General features: G+C 38.1%; 1 protein-coding gene and 3 pseudogenes across 10 annotated transcripts in view; all 4 read left to right on the plus strand.

Annotated features, from left to right (window-relative positions):
• LOC130546377 (protocadherin alpha-C2-like) overlaps positions 1-19,739 on the plus strand; it is a 193,296-nt gene that overhangs the window by 12,646 nt on the left and 160,911 nt on the right. For 2 of the 10 annotated variants that reach the window (XM_057321620.1, XM_057321636.1), the window contains exon 1: positions 522-3,028. The exons of 4 other annotated variants lie outside the window; for them this stretch is intronic. In XM_057321620.1, coding sequence (XP_057177603.1) covers positions 668-3,028 — 2,361 coding nt within the window. In that variant the 5' untranslated portion in view covers positions 522-667. Of the gene's footprint in view, positions 1-276; positions 3,029-3,711; positions 6,754-15,528; positions 18,018-19,533; positions 19,738-19,739 lie in introns of those variants that run through there. 4 more of the 10 variants (XM_057321588.1, XM_057321621.1, XM_057321630.1 and 1 more) reach the window with 4 other exon arrangements.
• On the plus strand, positions 7,493-10,735 carry LOC130546388 (protocadherin beta-14-like; annotated as a pseudogene).
• LOC130546367 (protocadherin alpha-C2-like) lies at positions 9,459-11,299 on the plus strand (annotated as a pseudogene).
• Positions 11,327-13,581, plus strand: LOC130546368 (protocadherin alpha-C2-like; annotated as a pseudogene).

The raw sequence follows: 19,739 nt of genomic DNA on the forward strand, positions 1-19,739 counted from the left end.
AGTTCGTCGTCATTGAGCGATCTTACTCATGTTTATTTTTATTGTTTTGCTTGTTACTTGAATTATTGTTTTCAAATATGTTTGCGCACTTTCCCAAAATTTAGGTCATTGTATTTTCTTAATTAATTTTAGGCTTTGCATAGTTATCAAAATAATTAATGTTGCATATATTAGCATTTTAAAAACATGAGTCAAATGATATTTTGGAATTTTTAACTATTTATTTTTTATGCTTTGACACGCTCCGTAGTATAGGTAACTTTAGTTTTGTTTTGTGCGCTTGTGCGTTTTCTGTGCATTCAGAACCTTGGACAGCAACACTTTAATACCCATCATTAATTACTTGTGCCCGTCCATGTTTGGTTATGAATAAATACAATTATTAGATTTAAAAGTATAGCTTGCGTTTTGTCTAAGATCTTGAAGGTTTTCTCAGTTTAGAATATTACTGTTATTGTATCCGTCCAGCACATGGTGTCACTGTAGACCGCGAGATGAGGGTCTTTCCATTATCTGCAGCCTCTCTTAAAACCAAAACCTTGGTTGTACTGTATTCGTCGTTGAGAAATGGTGAATATTTATATTTCGTGCCCTGTTTCTGAACGTTAAGGAGTAAAGACTGGATCGCATTTCTTTATTACCACCCTCAAACACGTTGTCAGTGACCATGGGATTTGCGGGATGTTTCCAATGCGGATTTGTATTTTTATTTTCTGCTCTGGATGCGGCGTTTGCTCAAATCATCTATTCCGTACAAGAGGAGGTAAATAAGGGAACAATTGTTGGCAATTTAGCGAAAGACCTGAATATAAATGTTCATGACTTTGAATATCGCATGTTCGAAATTGTACCTGGATCTAATAAGAAGTATTTTGACTTGAATCTGAAAACCGGTGTGCTGTTTGTTAGAGAAAAAATTGATCGCGAGGAGTTATGTCTGTCGAATCCAAAATGTTCTTTGAATATAGAGGCCATCGCTAAAAATCCTCATAATCTTTACAGAGTGGAAATTAAGATTTTGGACATAAACGATAATGCGCCACATTTTCCTGTTAAATCATTTAGCGTAAATATTACTGAAAATGCTAGCCCAGGAGAGAGATTTCTCCTCCCAGTGGCCGAGGACTCTGATTATGGGGGTAATTCGCTAAAAGAGTACAAACTGAGCCAGAATGAACATTTTACTATAGAAACGCAGAATGGAGAACAGAGTGTGTTTGCAGAGCTGGTGCTGAACAAGGCTTTAGACCGAGAGAAGCAAGCAACTGTTAAGTTAGTGCTTACCGGTGTGGATGGAGGAAAACCACCTAAATCAGGGACCGTAAACATCATTATAAACGTCATGGACATTAACGATAACAACCCAGTGTTCAGTCAAGCTCTTTATAAAATCAAACTAAAGGAAAATGTTGCTTCTGGCACTAAAGTTATATCTGTCTTCGCCTCCGATTTGGATGAAGGTATAAACGGTGAAATTGTGTACTCATTTGTTGGCCATGGAAAGAAACAAGACTTGTTTACCATTTTACCCACAACTGGAGAAATTATTGTAAATGGAAATGTAGATTACGAGGAGAATCCAGCTATTGAGTTGCGAGTTCAGGCTAGAGACAAAGGTAATTCTCCGAAGAGTACACACAGTAAGATTTTGATAGAAGTTTTGGATGAAAATGACAATGCTCCAGAGATAATTATGATTTCACTGTTAAATAGTGTGAAAGAGGACACAAAGTCAGGAACTGCAGTTGCTTTAGTCACAGTTGCAGATAAAGATGGAGGAAAAAATTGTATCGTACACTGCGCCCTGAAAGGCTCGTATCCTTTCAAACTGGAACCTTCATATAAAAACCATTATTCATTAGTGGTAGATGGACCTCTGGACAGAGAGAGTGTGTCTCAATATAACATCACAATTACAGCTACAGATGAAGGAACGCCGGCACTTTCCAACAGCAGCATTATTATTGTTCATATCTCAGATATTAACGACAACGCCCCTTATTTCGCCACACCTGTTATAAATGCTTATATAAGTGAAAACGGCCAAGCTGGAGGTCTGGTGACAAAAGTTACAGCTGATGACTCAGACACTGGTGAGAACGCAGAACTTTCATATTCATTGTTAGAGAGTTCTATCTCCATTATTCCTATCACATCATTGATAAATATAAACTCTTTAACTGGGGAAATATTCAGTCTACAGTCATTTAATCACGAAGAAATTAAAAGATTTCAGTTTCAAGTTATAGCAACAGACTCTGGTGTTCCTCCCCTGAGCAGTAATGTGACGGTCAACGTTTTTATCCTCGATGACAATGACAACAGTCCAGTCATTTTACCACCATATTCTGAACCTGGATCAGTAAATACTGAAAATATCCCCTACTCTGCTGAAGCGGGTTACTTCGTATCCAAAATTAGAGCTGTTGATGCTGATTCTGGATATAACGCACTTCTGTCTTATCAACTAACCGAACCCAAAGGAACGAATCTATTCCGAATCGGGACCAGCACTGGAGAAATAAGGACCAGGAGAAGAATGAGTGACAATGATTTAAAAACTCACCCACTTATCATTACAGTGTCTGATAATGGAGAGCCATCACTATCAGCAACTATGTCTATGGATGTTGTGGTTATGGAGAGTATAGATGACATAAAGACATCGTTCAAACAAGTTCCGGTTAAGGAGGAGAGTTTTTCAGATCTGAATCTGTATCTGCTCATCGCTATTGTCTCAGTGTCAGTCATCTTTTTACTGAGCCTCATTGGTTTGATAGCAGCTAAATGCTACAGGACAGACAGCAGTTTCAGCAGGTATGGAGCTCCAGTGATCAACACACATCCAGATGGCAGCTGGTCCTACTCTAAATCCACGCAACAATATGACGTGTGTTTTAGTTCAGACACGATGAAGAGTGACATAGTCGTTGTTCCCTCGCCATTTCCGCCAGCAGATGCAGACCTTATCAGCATTAATTGCGATGACAGTTTTACAAGCACCCAAACTCTTCCAACCACTGGCAAGGTAAGACAATTCTTAAACCCTACACTCTAAAAAAAGCCGTAAAAATAGGGCACAATATACTGTATTAATATGAAGGGATTTTCCGTGTTCATTTTTACAGTTGTTTTACCTGTATTTTACATTTTGCACTGCATTCATTTGCATTTTAGCATTAATGGAAATGTCCGTAAAATAAAGGAAAATGTACTGGTAATTTTCTGCCAGTACTTTATCTGTTTTTTACGGGATTTTTTTTACAGTGTAGTTGTAAAAACGCTGTCATTTTAGCCAAACGTTTAAACTATGTTACTTTCCGTTATTGTAGCAAACATTTATGCGTTCAAGACATTTTGTATTATTTTATTTTTGTATTTGACAATAATTAGATTTTGTTATCGACTTTTGTTACAGTATATTTTTTAATAGTATATGCACATTCAAATTATTTTTGTTTTCATATTTTGCATGTAGACCTACAAAATAAAATATCTGAAAGATAAAAATAAATAAAATGTTTACTAATGTTTACCACGTATGTGATGCAAAACGTAATATTTTGTTTGATTAAACTATTAAAACATCAAGAACCAAAAAAAAATGTAATGCAAGGCTTAATTTTATATTCATTTTTTTATGTTTGCTATATGCTGCTATAAGTATTTACAGATTTGCACCAATTCTGACGACGGAAACTGTAAATCAACACAACAATATATGTTTTTAGCTCAGACACAAAAAGAGTAACGCAGTTTAATGTTTTTTGTTTGTTAAGTTTTGCGAAATAGGTTTCATTTTACTATAATCTTAGTTTCAAGCATTTCAACGCAACATGTTCTTTAATTTAATAAGCAGTTGTGAAATATGAGACAATAGCCCAGATGACATTTATCAACACATTTGGTGTATTTTTATGTTTTGACCATATTTAATTCTAGTTAAATTAGGGGTGTATTGTGCATACCTAGTTGCCTCTGAAGGCACCTCATTCAAACCTGACAACCATCAGTAGCCGAAGTATCTGACAATTTCTTACCTGTGTCCCTTTCAGTGTCGGGATGTTGTGATGTAAAATTGTCATGATAGATTTTATTTTTGCTGTCAAGTCTTCAGCTAACTTTGATTACCGTTTAGAGTGGTGTCGTTTATACCAGATTTTAGTCCATCTTGAAATTCCTGTTATTGCATAGTTCCAGCACATGGTGTCACTGCAGACCGTCACTTGCAAGTTTAAAGTATTTGCTCTGCAGCCTTCCTTTCCAAACCGTGGTGGTAGTACGACTGTCGTTGAGACACGATGAAGATTAATATTTTGTGAGCTGTTTTCTGAACGCTAAGAAGGAAAAACTAGATACACGCCTTTCCTTTTTTTTTTTACCAAATTGGCATTGACCAACATGGGATTTACAGGATGTTTCGTGTGCGGACTTATGTTTTTTATTAATTTGATGGATGCAGCGTTTGCTCAGATTGTCTATTCCGTACAGGAGGAGGTAAATAAGGGAACAGTTGTCGGGAATATAGCGAAAGACCTGAATATAAATGTCCATGACCTGGAATACCGTATGTTTAGGATTGTGTCTGGATCTAATATGAAGTATTTTGATTTGAATCTGAAAACTGGTGTGCTGTTTGTTAGTGAACGATTTGATCGTGAGGAGTTATGTCTGTCGAATCCAAAATGTTCTTTGAATATAGAGGCCATCGCTAAAAATCCTCAGAATCTTTACAGAGTGGAAATTAAGATTTTGGATATAAACGATAACGCGCCACATTTTCCGGTCAAAGAATTTACGTTGAACATCGGTGAAAATGCTAGCCCAGGAGAGAGATTTCCCCTCCCAGTGGCCGAGGACTCTGACGTTGGCAGTAATTCGCTAAAGGAGTACAAACTGAGTCTGAATGAACATTTCCGTCTAGATACACATATCGAGGAAAGTGTGTTTACAGAGCTCGTGCTGAACAAACCTCTAAACCGAGAAAAGCAAGCGACCATAAAGTTAATGCTTACCGGTGTGGATGGAGGAAAACCACCTAAATCAGGAACATTAAATATTATTATAAATGTAATGGATGTTAATGACAATAATCCAGTATTCAGCCAACCTCTTTATAAAATCAAATTGAAGGAAAATGTTGCTATTGGAACCAAAGTTATATCTGTGTCTGCCTCTGATTTAGATGAAGGAATTAATTGTGAAATTGAATACTCGTTTGTTGGTCTTGGAAAAAAACAAGACTTGTTTACGATTGTCCCCGAAAAAGGAGACATTGTTGTAAATGGAAAAGTAGATTACGAGGAGAATCCTGCTATTGAATTGCGAGTTCAAGCCAGAGATAAAGGCAGTCCACCAAAGAGCACACAGTGTAAAGTTTTAATAGAAGTTTTGGATGAAAATGACAATGCGCCAGAGATAGTAATGACTCCACTGCTGGAGAGTGTTAAAGAGGACACAAAGTCAGGAACTGTAGTTGCTTTAGTCACAGTTGCAGATAAAGATGGAGGTAAAAATGGTATCGTACACTGCGCTCTGAAAGGTTCTTATCCTTTCAAGATGGAGTCATCATATAATAACCATTATTCATTAGTGGTGGATGGACCTCTGGACAGAGAGAATGTTTCTCAGTATAACATTACAATTACAGCTACAGATGAAGGAACGCCGGCACTTTCTAACAGCAGTGTTATTATTGTACATATCGCTGATGTCAATGACAATGTCCCGCATTTCTCAACACCTGTTATAAATGCTTATCTGAGGGAGAACGGCCAAGCTGGAGGTTTGGTGACAAAAGTTACAGCTGATGACTCAGACACCGGTGTGAACGCAGAACTTTCATATTCGTTGTTAGAGCGATCTAGCTCCAATGTTCCGATTACAACACTGATGAATTTAAACTCTTTAACTGGTGAAATATTCAGTTTACAGTCATTTAATCACGAAGAAACAAACAGATTTCAGTTTAAAGTTATAGCAACAGACTCTGGTGTTCCTCCTCTGAGCAGTAATGTGACTGTCAACGTTTTTATCCTCGATGAGAATGACAACAGCCCAGTCATTTTACCACCATATTCTGAACCTGGATCAGTAAATACTGAGAATATCCCCTTCTCTGCTGACGCGGGTTACTTTGTAGCCAAGATCAGAGCTGTTGATGCTGATTCTGGATATAACGCACTTCTGTCTTATCAACTAACTGAACCCAAAGGAACGAATCTATTCCGAATCGGGACCAGCACTGGAGAAATAAGGACCAGGAGACAAATGAGTGACAATGATTTAAAAACTCATCCACTTATAATTACAGTGTCTGATAATGGAGAGCCATCACTATCAGCAACTATGTCTATGGATGTTGTGGTTATGGAGAGTATGGATGACGTAAAGACATCGTTCAGACAAGTTCCGGTTAAGGAGGAGAGTTTTTCAGATCTGAATCTGTATCTGCTCATCGCTATTGTCTCAGTGTCAGTCATCTTTTTACTGAGCCTCATTGGTTTGACAGCAGCTAAATGCTACAGGACAGACAGCAGTTTCAGCAGGTACGGAGCTCCAGTGATCAACACACATCCAGATGGCAGCTGGTCCTACTCTAAATCCACGCAACATTATGACGTGTGTTTTAGTTCAGACACGATGAAGAGTGACATAGTCGTTGTTCCCTCGCCATTTGCAGCCGCAGACGCAGACCTTATCAGCATTAATTGCGACGACAGTTTTACAAGCACCCAAACTCTTCCTGGCAAGGTAAGACGATTCCCTTGTTGCAAAAAGTTGTAAAATGACCTTTTAAAGATAAAAATTGATTTTTCTGGTATCGTTAGGGACGTTCATATGTGCCCAAGGTGTTTGTCTTACTCCGTTGCAATTACATATATATAAAGCGAATCGTTGTATTTTGTTGCAATTCTGTGACATTGCGTTTCGTGGGAATCTCCTTTCTTTGCAGCTACAAATTAAAAAAGATACAGTAATAGTTCACCAAGACGTATAGACAAAGTGCAATAAAACTTTAAATAATTATAAATTACAAATAAAACATGTTAAATATTATTTGTATATTTTAATTATAATAAGAAGACATATCATGGTGCATTTTAAGAAATATAGGCTGCCTTAGGCCACGTTTACACGCTGTAAAACGGAAAAGTTTTTCCTTTGCGTTTTTGAAAAGTTTCACGTACACATGACAGCGTTATCAAAACGGTCTGCATTTACATGGATCCAGGAAAACGGATAAGTTTGTATTACGTATACGTAGTATGCACGCCAGGCCAGTGGATGGCAATGTTGTTGTGTAAAGAAACAGGATGTGCCTTGGCACATACACATGCACAGTTATAAGCCAAAAGTGCTTTTTAATACCGTTGGTCGACGTATATATTAAAGCAATAAGCCCCAAGAAGCAGTGGGTTACAGTGCATTTTATAACAGCTAAGGGCGTTGTGGCACGACGCGAAGCGGAGTGCCTAAAACCCGTAGCTGTTATAAAATGCACTGTAACCCACTGCTTCGCGGGGCTTATTGCTTTTATAAAACGGTTATTCCATATGCTTAGCAAGGTTTCATAAAATAAAGTAAATAAAATGATATTTAGGCTATGTGGTGCGGTCAGCCGTTATATATTGAGGTATTTTATAACGGCTTAGAACTCCGCTCAGCCAATCAGAATCAAGGACCAGAACTGACCGTTTTATAATGAGGTATTTTATAACGGCTTAGAACTCCGCTCAGCCAATCAGAATCAAGGACCAGAACTGACCGTTTTATAAGTGTATTTAAAGTCTGCCGAATGTAAATAGTGTGTCTCCGCTAGTCTTATTGGTGCAGCAAATCCACATTTTTCTGGGGAAACATATAGTCGAGCAGCGAGAGCTCAGTACGGGAAGCCGCCATATTGTTTTGGCTATATTCCCGCAACTGAGAGCGTATTACGCATGCACGTGACGTCATCGTTTTCAGAAAGTTCCGTCTTGCACTTTACATGGAAACGTAAAAGGCGGCGATTTCAAAAAGTTGCACTTTGACCAAACCGTTTTCAGTCCTCTAAAACGCCGTTTCCGTGTAAACGGACAGCCAAAACGCAACGCAATCCATTTTCTTGCGTTTTCATCTGAAAACGGTTTCGTGTAAACAGCCTCTTAAATATAATCTAGAACTCACATTTAACTTTGATATAAACGAGGTAGTATTTTGGGGATGGTTCAGCACCATGGACAACGAACACGCTGCCTTGAAAGTCTCACACGCAATTAACTTGGTTAAATGTAATTGCAATCATTGTTTCAATTGCTTTCTACGACCTGGATGTAGTACTCTGCCCCGTCTTATTCGATTTTTATCTTGCTATTCCCTGCTAATTTTATTTTTACTTTTATCATTATTTATTATCATTATAAGGGCTGTTGTTTTTTATTTTTATTCCATTATTTTTGGTAGAACGTTCTAGTTTACATAAGAAATAAAACGCGCGATGTTGTGCAGGCCGTAAATTTGAAGCATAAGTTTTATGAAAATTAGGCTCCTCCCCTACAGTGTAAGAGCAGCCACGTTTTTAGTGAAGTAGGAATGAAAATGTATTTATAGGAGATTCTGTGATGATGCGACGGGCAGCAACGAATACAAATTAGCAGACTTTTTTATATTTTGGTTGAATACATTGTTACGGTATTGAAGAAACAATAATGGTGCGCCTAAGATATTTTTACATCAGAATAGTGTTTTATTTTTGTTTATGTGAATCTATGTTCTGCAAGATTGTCTATTCGGTCTCGGAGGAGGTAAATAAGGGAACAGTCGTCAGAAATCTAGCAAAAGATTTAAGATCAGTGTTCTAGACCTGGAGTCTAGTGTCTTGAAGCTTGTGTCCGGATCTAACAGAAAATATTTTGATGTGAACTTTAAAATGGGAGCGTTGCTTTTGAATGAAATAATTGACCGAGAGGACTTGTGCTCTGATCATCAGCAGTGTGCGCTTAATTTGGAAGCCGTTCTTCAAAATCCTCACAGTCTTCATCAAATTGAAATTAATGTTATGGATGTTAATGACAATGCCCCATATTTTGGAGATACCCATATAACCATAAACATTACTGAGGATGTTGTTCCAGTGGACAGATATCACCTTCCGGTTGCTGAGGATAACGGTATTGGCATTAATGGTTTGAAAGACTTCAAACCGAACAAGAACAAACACTTTTATATTGATGTACAAAGTGAGGAACAAAGTGTTTCTACTGAATTAGTGCTTCGAAAACATTTAGATCGTGAAAAGCAGTCGGTCATTCCTCTTGTATTAACAGCTATTGATGGAGGAAAGCCTGCAAAGACAGGAACGTAAAGTATAATAGTGAAAGTACTGGACATAAATGATAATAGATCTGGCTTTAGCAAATCATTGTACAAAATCACGGTAAGAGAAAATGTAGCTGCCGGAACTACTGATCTTGACGATGGCACAAACAGTGAAATTATTTATTCTATAGATGAACGTGGAAACATTAACAAGCAAAGTCTATTCACCGTGGTTCCTAAAAGTAATAGACTATGAGAGAAATGCTACTATTGAATTGAGAGTTCAGGCCAGAGACAAAGGCAGCCCACCAAAGAGCACACAATGTAAAGTTTTAATAGAAGTTGTGAATGAGAATGACAATGCTCCAGAGATCATTACAACTCCAATGTGGTAAACTACAAAACCTCTAAATATTTTCACGTTTTATTCTATGACATAAAACACACAAATTATAACCCTCTTGTGATTTTTTAAAGCCTTATTGTGTCTTAAAAACGGCGATTGCTAACAAGTTGCTAAAGTGACTACTTCCTTTGGCGGGGACGTTATATGTCATTGCGCATAATATGCTCACAAATAATGCAACATGGGCACAAATCTCTTAAAATGTAGATGTGGATTCATTCATGGAGTAATTACTCACCAGGGAACACATTTTTAATAAAGTTTGAAAGAGTTGTTGGAGGTTCGGGGGTTCGGGGGTGGTGACGTTGATTTAGAGCGACATTAAGTGTAGTCTGTTGATATCATTGTGTTAGCTTTTTACTTCTGCCAATTGTATTTTGGCTTCAAAAGTAACAAATGTGGTGTTAACTTGTAAAGTTGGTCTTGCTAGACAAAACGTGTAAGTGTCATAACCCTTTGTTTTTGTGATTTTCCAAAAGTCTGTAGGAAAAATGCATAGGCTTTCGATCGAGGGAACCCGTGCGCCGCTAACTTCAGGGTTCAGGCATACAAAAACACGTCATCTCTTTGGCTCCCTATAGATATGATGCGTTTGTCCTGTGTATTGTCACGTATAAAAACAATGTGCACGTTGTAAAGTGTGACGCGAAGTGCATTCACTCAGAAAACAGCGTCCTCGGTTTTATACAAATAATGCGTTTGTCTTATGTTCTCTCACATATACAAAACAACGTGTTTGTTTTTTAAAGATGAGACAGTGTTTCTCATTCGCTTAATGACCATTCTCTTCAGATTTGTTGTCAGAAGCACCGGCTCACACAGCCCTGCGCTTTCTGCTGGAAAGGGGGCGGAGACCAGCAGCTCATTTGCATTTAAAGAGACACACACCAAAACGGCCTGTTTTTCCTCACAGGCAAAAATGGACATGTAGGGCACAGTATAATACAAGATCTGTTGTGTATTTTGAGCTGAAACTTCATAGACACATTCTGTGGACTCCTAAGATTTATATTACATGTTGTAAAAGGGCTACATTTGGGGCCCTTTAAATGAACCCAAAGGAACGAATCTATTCAGAATTGGGACCAGCACAGGAGAAATAAGGACCAGGAGAAGAATGAGTGACAATGACTTAAAAACTCGCCCACTTATCATTACAGTGTCTGATAATGGAGAGTCATCACTCTCAGCAACGATTTATATGGATGGTGTGGTTATTGAGTGCATGGATGACATAATAACATAGTTCAGACAAGTTCCAGTTAAACTTGTTAAGGAGGAGAGTTTTTCAGATCTGAATCTGTATCTGCTCATCGCTATTGTCTCAGTGTCAGTCATCTTTTTACAGAGCCTCATTGGTTTGATACAGACAGCAGTTTCAGCAGGTACGGAGCTCCTGTGATCAAAACACATCCAGATGGCAGCTGGTCCTACTCTAAATCCATGCAACAGTATGGCGTGTTTTTAAGTTCAGACACGATGAAGAGTGACATAGTCGTTGTTCCCTCGACATTTCCGACTGCAGACGCAGACCTTATCAGCATTAAGTGCGGTGACAGTTTCACAAACACCCTGGGATGCGTTTCCCGATAACGTTGTCTCTTAGCGTGCTATACAAAGATGCTAAATGTACACCTTAACTACAGTTATACTTTTTATAGACGTGTTTCCCGAACTATACCTTAGGAGGTTACTTTCTTACGTCCCACGTTACCGGGTGCTGTCCATGGTGCTCAATTAGTGGACATCGATCGTTCGATCGTTCGACAACCAACTATTAACTCTATACAGGGACTGCTTCACTGCATTGTGTGAGGTAGCGGCATTCTTTATAAAAGAAGCAATTTAGAAATAGTTTAAGTTGCATTAATTAGGACTCATAGGATAAACATAAACCAAATTGCAAACTAAATCCAATGGCAGTATGATCATTTTAATCAAATGTTCTCAAACTTTGGTTCATAAGGAGGGTCACGCAAAGCCACTTGCTGTTGCGGTGCATTAAAAAAAGTTTATTCCAGCAACTACTAATTAGACTTGTATTGTCATGACTCTGCTTCATCATGTCATGTCTATTCTTGGTCTTGTAGCAGAGTCATGACAAAGCCTTAGGTTTTATGTGGAGAGAGAGATTNTCATCTCTTTGGCTCCCTATAGATATGATGCGTTTGTCCTGTGTATTGTCACGTATAAAAACAATGTGCACGTTGTAAAGTGTGACGCGAAGTGCATTCACTCAGAAAACAGCGTCCTCGGTTTTATACAAATAATGCGTTTGTCTTATGTTCTCTCACATATACAAAACAACGTGTTTGTTTTTTAAAGATGAGACAGTGTTTCTCATTCGCTTAATGACCATTCTCTTCAGATTTGTTGTCAGAAGCACCGGCTCACACAGCCCTGCGCTTTCTGCTGGAAAGGGGGCGGAGACCAGCAGCTCATTTGCATTTAAAGAGACACACACCAAAACGGCCTGTTTTTCCTCACAGGCAAAAATGGACATGTAGGGCACAGTATAATACAAGATCTGTTGTGTATTTTGAGCTGAAACTTCATAGACACATTCTGTGGACTCCTAAGATTTATATTACATGTTGTAAAAGGGCTACATTTGGGGCCCTTTAAATGAACCCAAAGGAACGAATCTATTCAGAATTGGGACCAGCACAGGAGAAATAAGGACCAGGAGAAGAATGAGTGACAATGACTTAAAAACTCGCCCACTTATCATTACAGTGTCTGATAATGGAGAGTCATCACTCTCAGCAACGATTTATATGGATGGTGTGGTTATTGAGTGCATGGATGACATAATAACATAGTTCAGACAAGTTCCAGTTAAACTTGTTAAGGAGGAGAGTTTTTCAGATCTGAATCTGTATCTGCTCATCGCTATTGTCTCAGTGTCAGTCATCTTTTTACAGAGCCTCATTGGTTTGATACAGACAGCAGTTTCAGCAGGTACGGAGCTCCTGTGATCAAAACACATCCAGATGGCAGCTGGTCCTACTCTAAATCCATGCAACAGTATGGCGTGTTTTTAAGTTCAGACACGATGAAGAGTGACATAGTCGTTGTTCCCTCGACATTTCCGACTGCAGACGCAGACCTTATCAGCATTAAGTGCGGTGACAGTTTCACAAACACCCTGGGATGCGTTTCCCGATAACGTTGTCTCTTAGCGTGCTATACAAAGATGCTAAATGTACACCTTAACTACAGTTATACTTTTTATAGACGTGTTTCCCGAACTATACCTTAGGAGGTTACTTTCTTACGTCCCACGTTACCGGGTGCTGTCCATGGTGCTCAATTAGTGGACATCGATCGTTCGATCGTTCGACAACCAACTATTAACTCTATACAGGGACTGCTTCACTGCATTGTGTGAGGTAGCGGCATTCTTTATAAAAGAAGCAATTTAGAAATAGTTTAAGTTGCATTAATTAGGACTCATAGGATAAACATAAACCAAATTGCAAACTAAATCCAATGGCAGTATGATCATTTTAATCAAATGTTCTCAAACTTTGGTTCATAAGGAGGGTCACGCAAAGCCACTTGCTGTTGCGGTGCATTAAAAAAAGTTTATTCCAGCAACTACTAATTAGACTTGTATTGTCATGACTCTGCTTCATCATGTCATGTCTATTCTTGGTCTTGTAGCAGAGTCATGACAAAGCCTTAGGTTTTATGTGGAGAGAGAGATTGTTGACCTTTCGGCTTTCCATACTCTCTCTCTCCGGTCCGCGTCTCTGTTCCCGCCATCTCGTTTCCTCGTTAACTTTCCCTGAGTGTTTCATTACCCACACCTGCCCTGTGTCATTATCCCTCGTTTGTCTTGCCTTTATATTGCCCTCATGTGTCATTGTCTCGTTGCTCGTGTATTGTATGCAGTTGGTCGTGTTGGTTCTACGTCCTCTGTCTGTGTTTCCCGTGAGTTTCTCGTCTTGTTCCTGCCTGGTCTTGCCTGTTAGTTCTCGTTTTATTTAGTTCTCGTTTTGCCCCCTTGAGGGATGTTTTTGTGTTTATCTTTTTATATATATTCTTAGTTCAGTTTTCCCTGTCGTGGGTGTTTTGTTTTGTACCTTTGTTATTTGTAAAATAAAGTATTTTTGTTAATCCCTTACCCACCGCCTGCCTGCATTTGGGTTCTTCAGCCTCACGTTCGTGACATGTATAGTTCACACGTTTATTGTGCTTGGACACTAGATGCGCAAGGGGCGCATTTACAGCGCGAAACATGTATCTTATGGTTTACGCATTTAATAAAACATTCAAATATAATCAACATAATCACACTTACAATATCAAGGGGAATGATATAAATAAGTATGCCATAATTTTGCAGCCCTACAATAAGGTATTTTGATATCGCAATTAAACCTATTCATTCATGACCAGAAGAATAAAACTTAAAGGGAGTGAATGTGTGTTTTTTCACTATTTTCTATTTAAAAGGTGTGCCATGAGATAGCCTACCTTTGATTATACCTGTGTTTGGGAACCCCTAATATATAATATCATAATATATCTTGCTATAGTGTCTGTATTTACCCAATAAAAGCGCAGAACGCGGAACATATAATCAACAGGTACAGCAGGAAAAACAGCTGAATTTAGGGGCAGGTCCGTTGAGTTTGTCATAACTTTTCTATAATTATAATTGCAGCATAAATTGTAGCCAGGTTTTCACGGATTAAATGCACTAAAATGCTCCGCATATGGGGCCGTCTTTGATTTAGCAAAATTGCTGTATCACTGCAGTTTGACTAAACTTCCCAGCACAATCTTTCTCTTTAAATATACTCTAAATTATTGGTTTCACCAGCAGATGCACCTTTAGATAACCTAATACCATTAGAAAGCTAACAACCACAACCATAACAAACAGTTCTAAAAAAAATATTTAGGGCGAAATTTCAAGCATTATTTATTTTATATTGTTGTGGATTCTCAGGTATGTTTAAGGTAGCCTGTTTGCATTACTGAAGCGAGTTGTGCAGGTAGGCTACCGTATAACCTAACGTTTATTGTTGCTACTTGACTCTGACATTGCATTTTAATAATGTGTATGCGCATGGAAATGTTTATTTATTATTCTTATTTTTTTATACTGCTGTACAGTTAAAACAGCAGTATGTAAAAATACACAAAACGTATCAAAACGCACTTGATAGCCAAAGGGCAATTATTTTTTAAAATTTAATATCACGACAATATACTTTTTCGTTTAAAATAAAAATAGTAACCACCACAACAACACTACTTTATTATAATTACTATTATTATTATTTCTACTATTATTACTTTGCATTCGTTAGCAGTAGGCTAACGTATATTTATATTTACTTATATACCACTTTTATATAAACTAAACTATCTTTGGGATGGTTCAGCACCATGGACAACGAACATATCATTCTGTACTTAACAAACTTGTTGGTTAAATATATTTACCACGTTTGTAAGTTCACTCATATTTCGATTTTCGTGTCTCTCTCTGTCCTGTGCTATTTAAATTTGACGTTATTATTCACTGCGTATTTATTATTATTATTATTTTATCATTTTATAAGTAGGGCCTACTGTATGGTGGGCCAAACAGGAAAGAATTATATAAAATCTACTGTTATTATTATTATGATTACGATTTAGGAATACTACTCCTTTTGTGTTTATTTTTATTTCATTATTGTCGACAAACCCTGTAGTTTAAATAAGAAATACAACGCGCGATGTCGCTGCAGACCGTAAGTTTGAAGCATAGGTTTTATGAAAATGAGTCTCCTCCCCTACAGTGTAAGAGCAGCCACGTTTTGGGAAGAAGGAATGAAAATGTATTTAGGAGATTCTCTGGCGACGAGACGGACAGCAACGAATACAAATTAGCAGACTTATTTTATATTTTGGCTGAGCACATTGCTACGGCATTGAAAAAACAACAATGGGTTTAAAATATTTTTACGCCAGAATAGTGTTTTATTTTTCTTTATGTGGATCTACATTCGGCAAGATTGTTTATTCGGTCTCGGAGGAGGTAAATAAGGGAACCGTCGTCGGAAATATAGCAAAAGATCTTAGGATCGGTGTTCAGGACCTGGAGTCTCGTGTCTTGCAGCTTGTGTCCGGATCCAATAGAAAATATTTTGATGTGAATTTTAAAACGGGAGCGTTGATTGTGAATGAAAGAATTGACCGAGAGGACTTGTGCTCTGATCATCAGCAGTGTGCGCTTAATTTGGAAGCTGTTCTCCAAAATCCTCACAGTCTACATCGAATTGAAATTAATGTTTTGGATGTTAACGATAATTCTCCATATTTTGTGGACAGCCGTATAACTATCAACATTACTGAGGATGTTATTCCAGGGGCTAGATTTCACCTTCCAGTTGCTGAAGACAACGATATTGGTATTAATGCATTGAAAGACTACAAACTGAGCAAGAACGAACACTTTTCCATTGATGTACAAAGTGAGGAACAAAGTGTTTCTGCTGAATTAGTGCTTCAAAAACCTTTAGATCGTGAAAAGCAGTCGGTCATTCCTCTTGTATTAACAGGTGTTGATGGGGGAAAGCCTGCAAAGACAGGAACGTTAAGTATAATAGTTAATATAATGGACCTAAATGACAACTGGCCTGTCTTTAGCAAACCTTTGTATAAGATCAAGGTCAGGGAAAATGTTGCTGTTGGAACAAAACTAACCTCTCTGACGGCTACTGATCTGGACGAAGGCTCAAACAGTGAAATTATTTACTCTATAGCTGAACATGGTAATATTAAAAAGCAAAGCTTATTTACTGTGATTGCTGAAACTGGGGATATTATTGTGAATGGAGTAATAGACTATGAGAAAAATGCTGCTATAGAATTGCGAGTTCAGGCCAGAGACAAAGGCAGCCCACCAAAGAGCACACAATGTAAAGTTTTAATAGAAGTGTTGGATGCGAATGACAATGCTCCAGAGATAGTAATGACTCCACTGCTGGAGAGTGTGAAAGAGGACACAAAATTAGGAACTGCAGTTGCTTTAGTCACAGTTTCTGATAAAGATGGAGGTAAAAATGGTATTATGCACTGCGATCTGAAAGGCTCGTATCCTTTCAAACTGGAGTCATCATATAACAATCATTATTCTTTAGTGGTGGATGGACCTCTGGACAGAGAGAACGTTTCTCAGTATAACATTACAATTACAGCTACAGATGATGGAACGCCGGCACTTTCCAACAGCAGTATTATTATTATACATATCGCTGATGTCAATGACATCTCCCCTCATTTCGCCACACCTGTTATAAATGCTTATCTGAGGGAGAACGGCCAAGCTGGAGGTCTGGTGACAAAAGTTACAGCAGATGATTCAGACACTGATGAGAACGCAGAAATTTCATATTCATTGTTAGATACCTCCAGCTCCAATGTTCCGATCACAACACTGATAAATATAAACTCTTTAAATGGAGAAATATTCAGTTTACAGTCATTTAATCACGAAGAAACAAACAGATTTCAGTTTCAAGTTATAGCAACAGACTCCGGTGTTCCTCCTCTGAGCAGTAATGTGACTGTCAACGTTTTTATCCTCGATGACAATGACAACAGTCCAGTCATTTTACCACCATATTCTGAACCTGGATCAGTAAATACTGAGAATATCCCCTTCTCTGCTGAAGCGGGTTACTTTGTAGCAAAAATTAGAGCTGTTGATGCTGATTCTGGATATAACGCACTTCTGTCGTATCACTTGACTGAACCCAAAGGAATGAATCTATTCCGAATCGGGACCAGCACTGGAGAAATAAGGACCAGGAGAAGAATGAGTGACAATGACTTAAAAACTCACCCACTTATCATTACAGTGTCTGATAATGGAGAGCCATCACTATCAGCAACTATGTCTATGGATGTTGTGGTTATGGAGAGTATGAATGACATAAAGACATCGTTCAGACAAGTTCCGGTTAAGGAGGAGAGTTTTTCAGATCTGAATCTGTATCTGCTCATCGCTATTGTCTCAGTGTCAGTCATCTTTTTACTGAGCCTCATTGGTTTGATAGCAGCTAAATGCTACAGGACAGACAGCAGTTTCAGCAGGTACGGAGCTCCAGTGATCAACACACATCCAGATGGCAGCTGGTCCTACTCTAAATCCACGCAACAATATGACGTGTGTTTTAGTTCAGACACAGTAAAGAGTGATGTGGTTGTTTTCCCCTCACCGTTTCCACCAGGAGATGCAGAACTAGTCAGCATTAATGATGAAGACATTTTTAATAGGACCCAAACACTCCCATGCACTTCTAAGGTGAGATAATCTTAATACTTCATTATACACATTATTTACTCATGTGCTGCATTAGTTTTCTGTTTACTTGGATGTGAGATGTTTTTGTGTTAAATATGCATGCATCATACCCTCTTGATGTCACTGCTGATCAAATTGCTGATTTTTGTGAAGCTCCACCCATTTGCATCATGGTCTTGTGCTGTAGGAAAGAAGTATCACAGCTCAGTTTGGGTTGCTGCAGTGTCAAACAAGCATTACATTTGAGAAACGAGTTGTTTCTTAAAATAATCTCATAGGATTTGTTCTCTCGTTAGGTCATGTTGTTCCAGTGGAAGTAAAACATTTTTTTTTCAGAAATGTGGCAAAGGATGTCAAATATTTTTCAATGCTGGGTTATTTTCAACCCAGTGTTTGGTCGAAAATGGACGAACCCAACTAATGGGTTTTAAAACCTGTGCTAAGTTGTTTTAGCCCAAAATGCTGAGTTGTTTTAACCCAAAATTGGGTCAAATATTAACATTTTCAGGGTTAATTTAACCCAACAGTTGGGTTTGTCCTTTTTTGACCCAATGTATTGTCATTCGTTTGGGACGTAAGAACAGAAGGATGGATAATTGAATTGCTATGAAGTCCCTTATTTGTGATTGAAGCAAGAATCATAATCTTATTTTTCAGTCCATAATCTGTTGCTCATTTATTCATTTGTGGGAAAAATGTGCAGCATCAAATTGATTAATCCTTATGGGATGGAGAATAATACTGAGTATAAAGAAATATGAGAAGCGCTGTGGTTACTAGCATACACTACAGTGTTAAAGTCAGAATATAGAAAATAATGCATCAAGAACTTCATTACTCTGAAGTGGTGGATTGTCGTGAAATGCATACTGTATGTATTTGGCAGAATATGAATACTATTTGGATGTTATATATTTAAATAATAAGAATTCACAATGTAGTTTACAGGTACATTGTAATCTGAAGGCATGTAAGAAACTGCATACAACGGAAAACAGTTTTTTATATTTATTGTGACCCTGCCTGTGAAATCCAGGCCAATAATCTAATTATGAGATAAGGAGCACTTCAATCTTTCACATGGCCTTACTCAGTGAAAATTCAACATATCAAGGTTATAGTTTCACAGAATGTTCTTTCCATTATGAAGATGATTTTATGTTAAAACAGTAAATAACAAAAATGACTTGAGCTGGGTTTTCACGGCAGGATAACACTTGGTTTCTGTATGAATTATTGGAAATTATTGATTTATTTGCATTTTAAAGGGATATTGTATCATGAGGCTTATTTTAGGTTGTTTGTTACGCGTAACCGCATTAATCCGCGTGGTGTCACTGTAGACTGCAAAACTTTAATAATTTCCATGTACAGTCTGAACTCCGCCCACGATTCAGCTGACGCGCTATAGCCAGACATCATGCATTTGGTGGTGTGTCTTTCTCATTCTTCGTTCTACGTTTAAGGATTTTTTTACGTATATCGTTTTATACATTACTTTTGCCCTCTCTTGCAGAAGGATGACGGACAGGATGGAACTACGTATTTCCTTCTGGCTTGTGATGTCGGCTTTAGTGCAAGTGAATGGTCAGATTGTCTACTCTGTATACGAGGAAGTAAATGTGGGGACTGTCGTCGGGAATGTAGTGAAGGACATGAATTTGAACGTTCAGGATTTGGAATCACGGGCGTTTCAACTTGTGTTCGGCACGAGAACGAGGT

The sequence above is a fragment of the Triplophysa rosa genome, linkage group LG22, assembly GCF_024868665.1.
Source record: "Triplophysa rosa linkage group LG22, Trosa_1v2, whole genome shotgun sequence".
NCBI classification, from domain to species: domain Eukaryota; kingdom Metazoa; phylum Chordata; class Actinopteri; order Cypriniformes; family Nemacheilidae; genus Triplophysa; species Triplophysa rosa.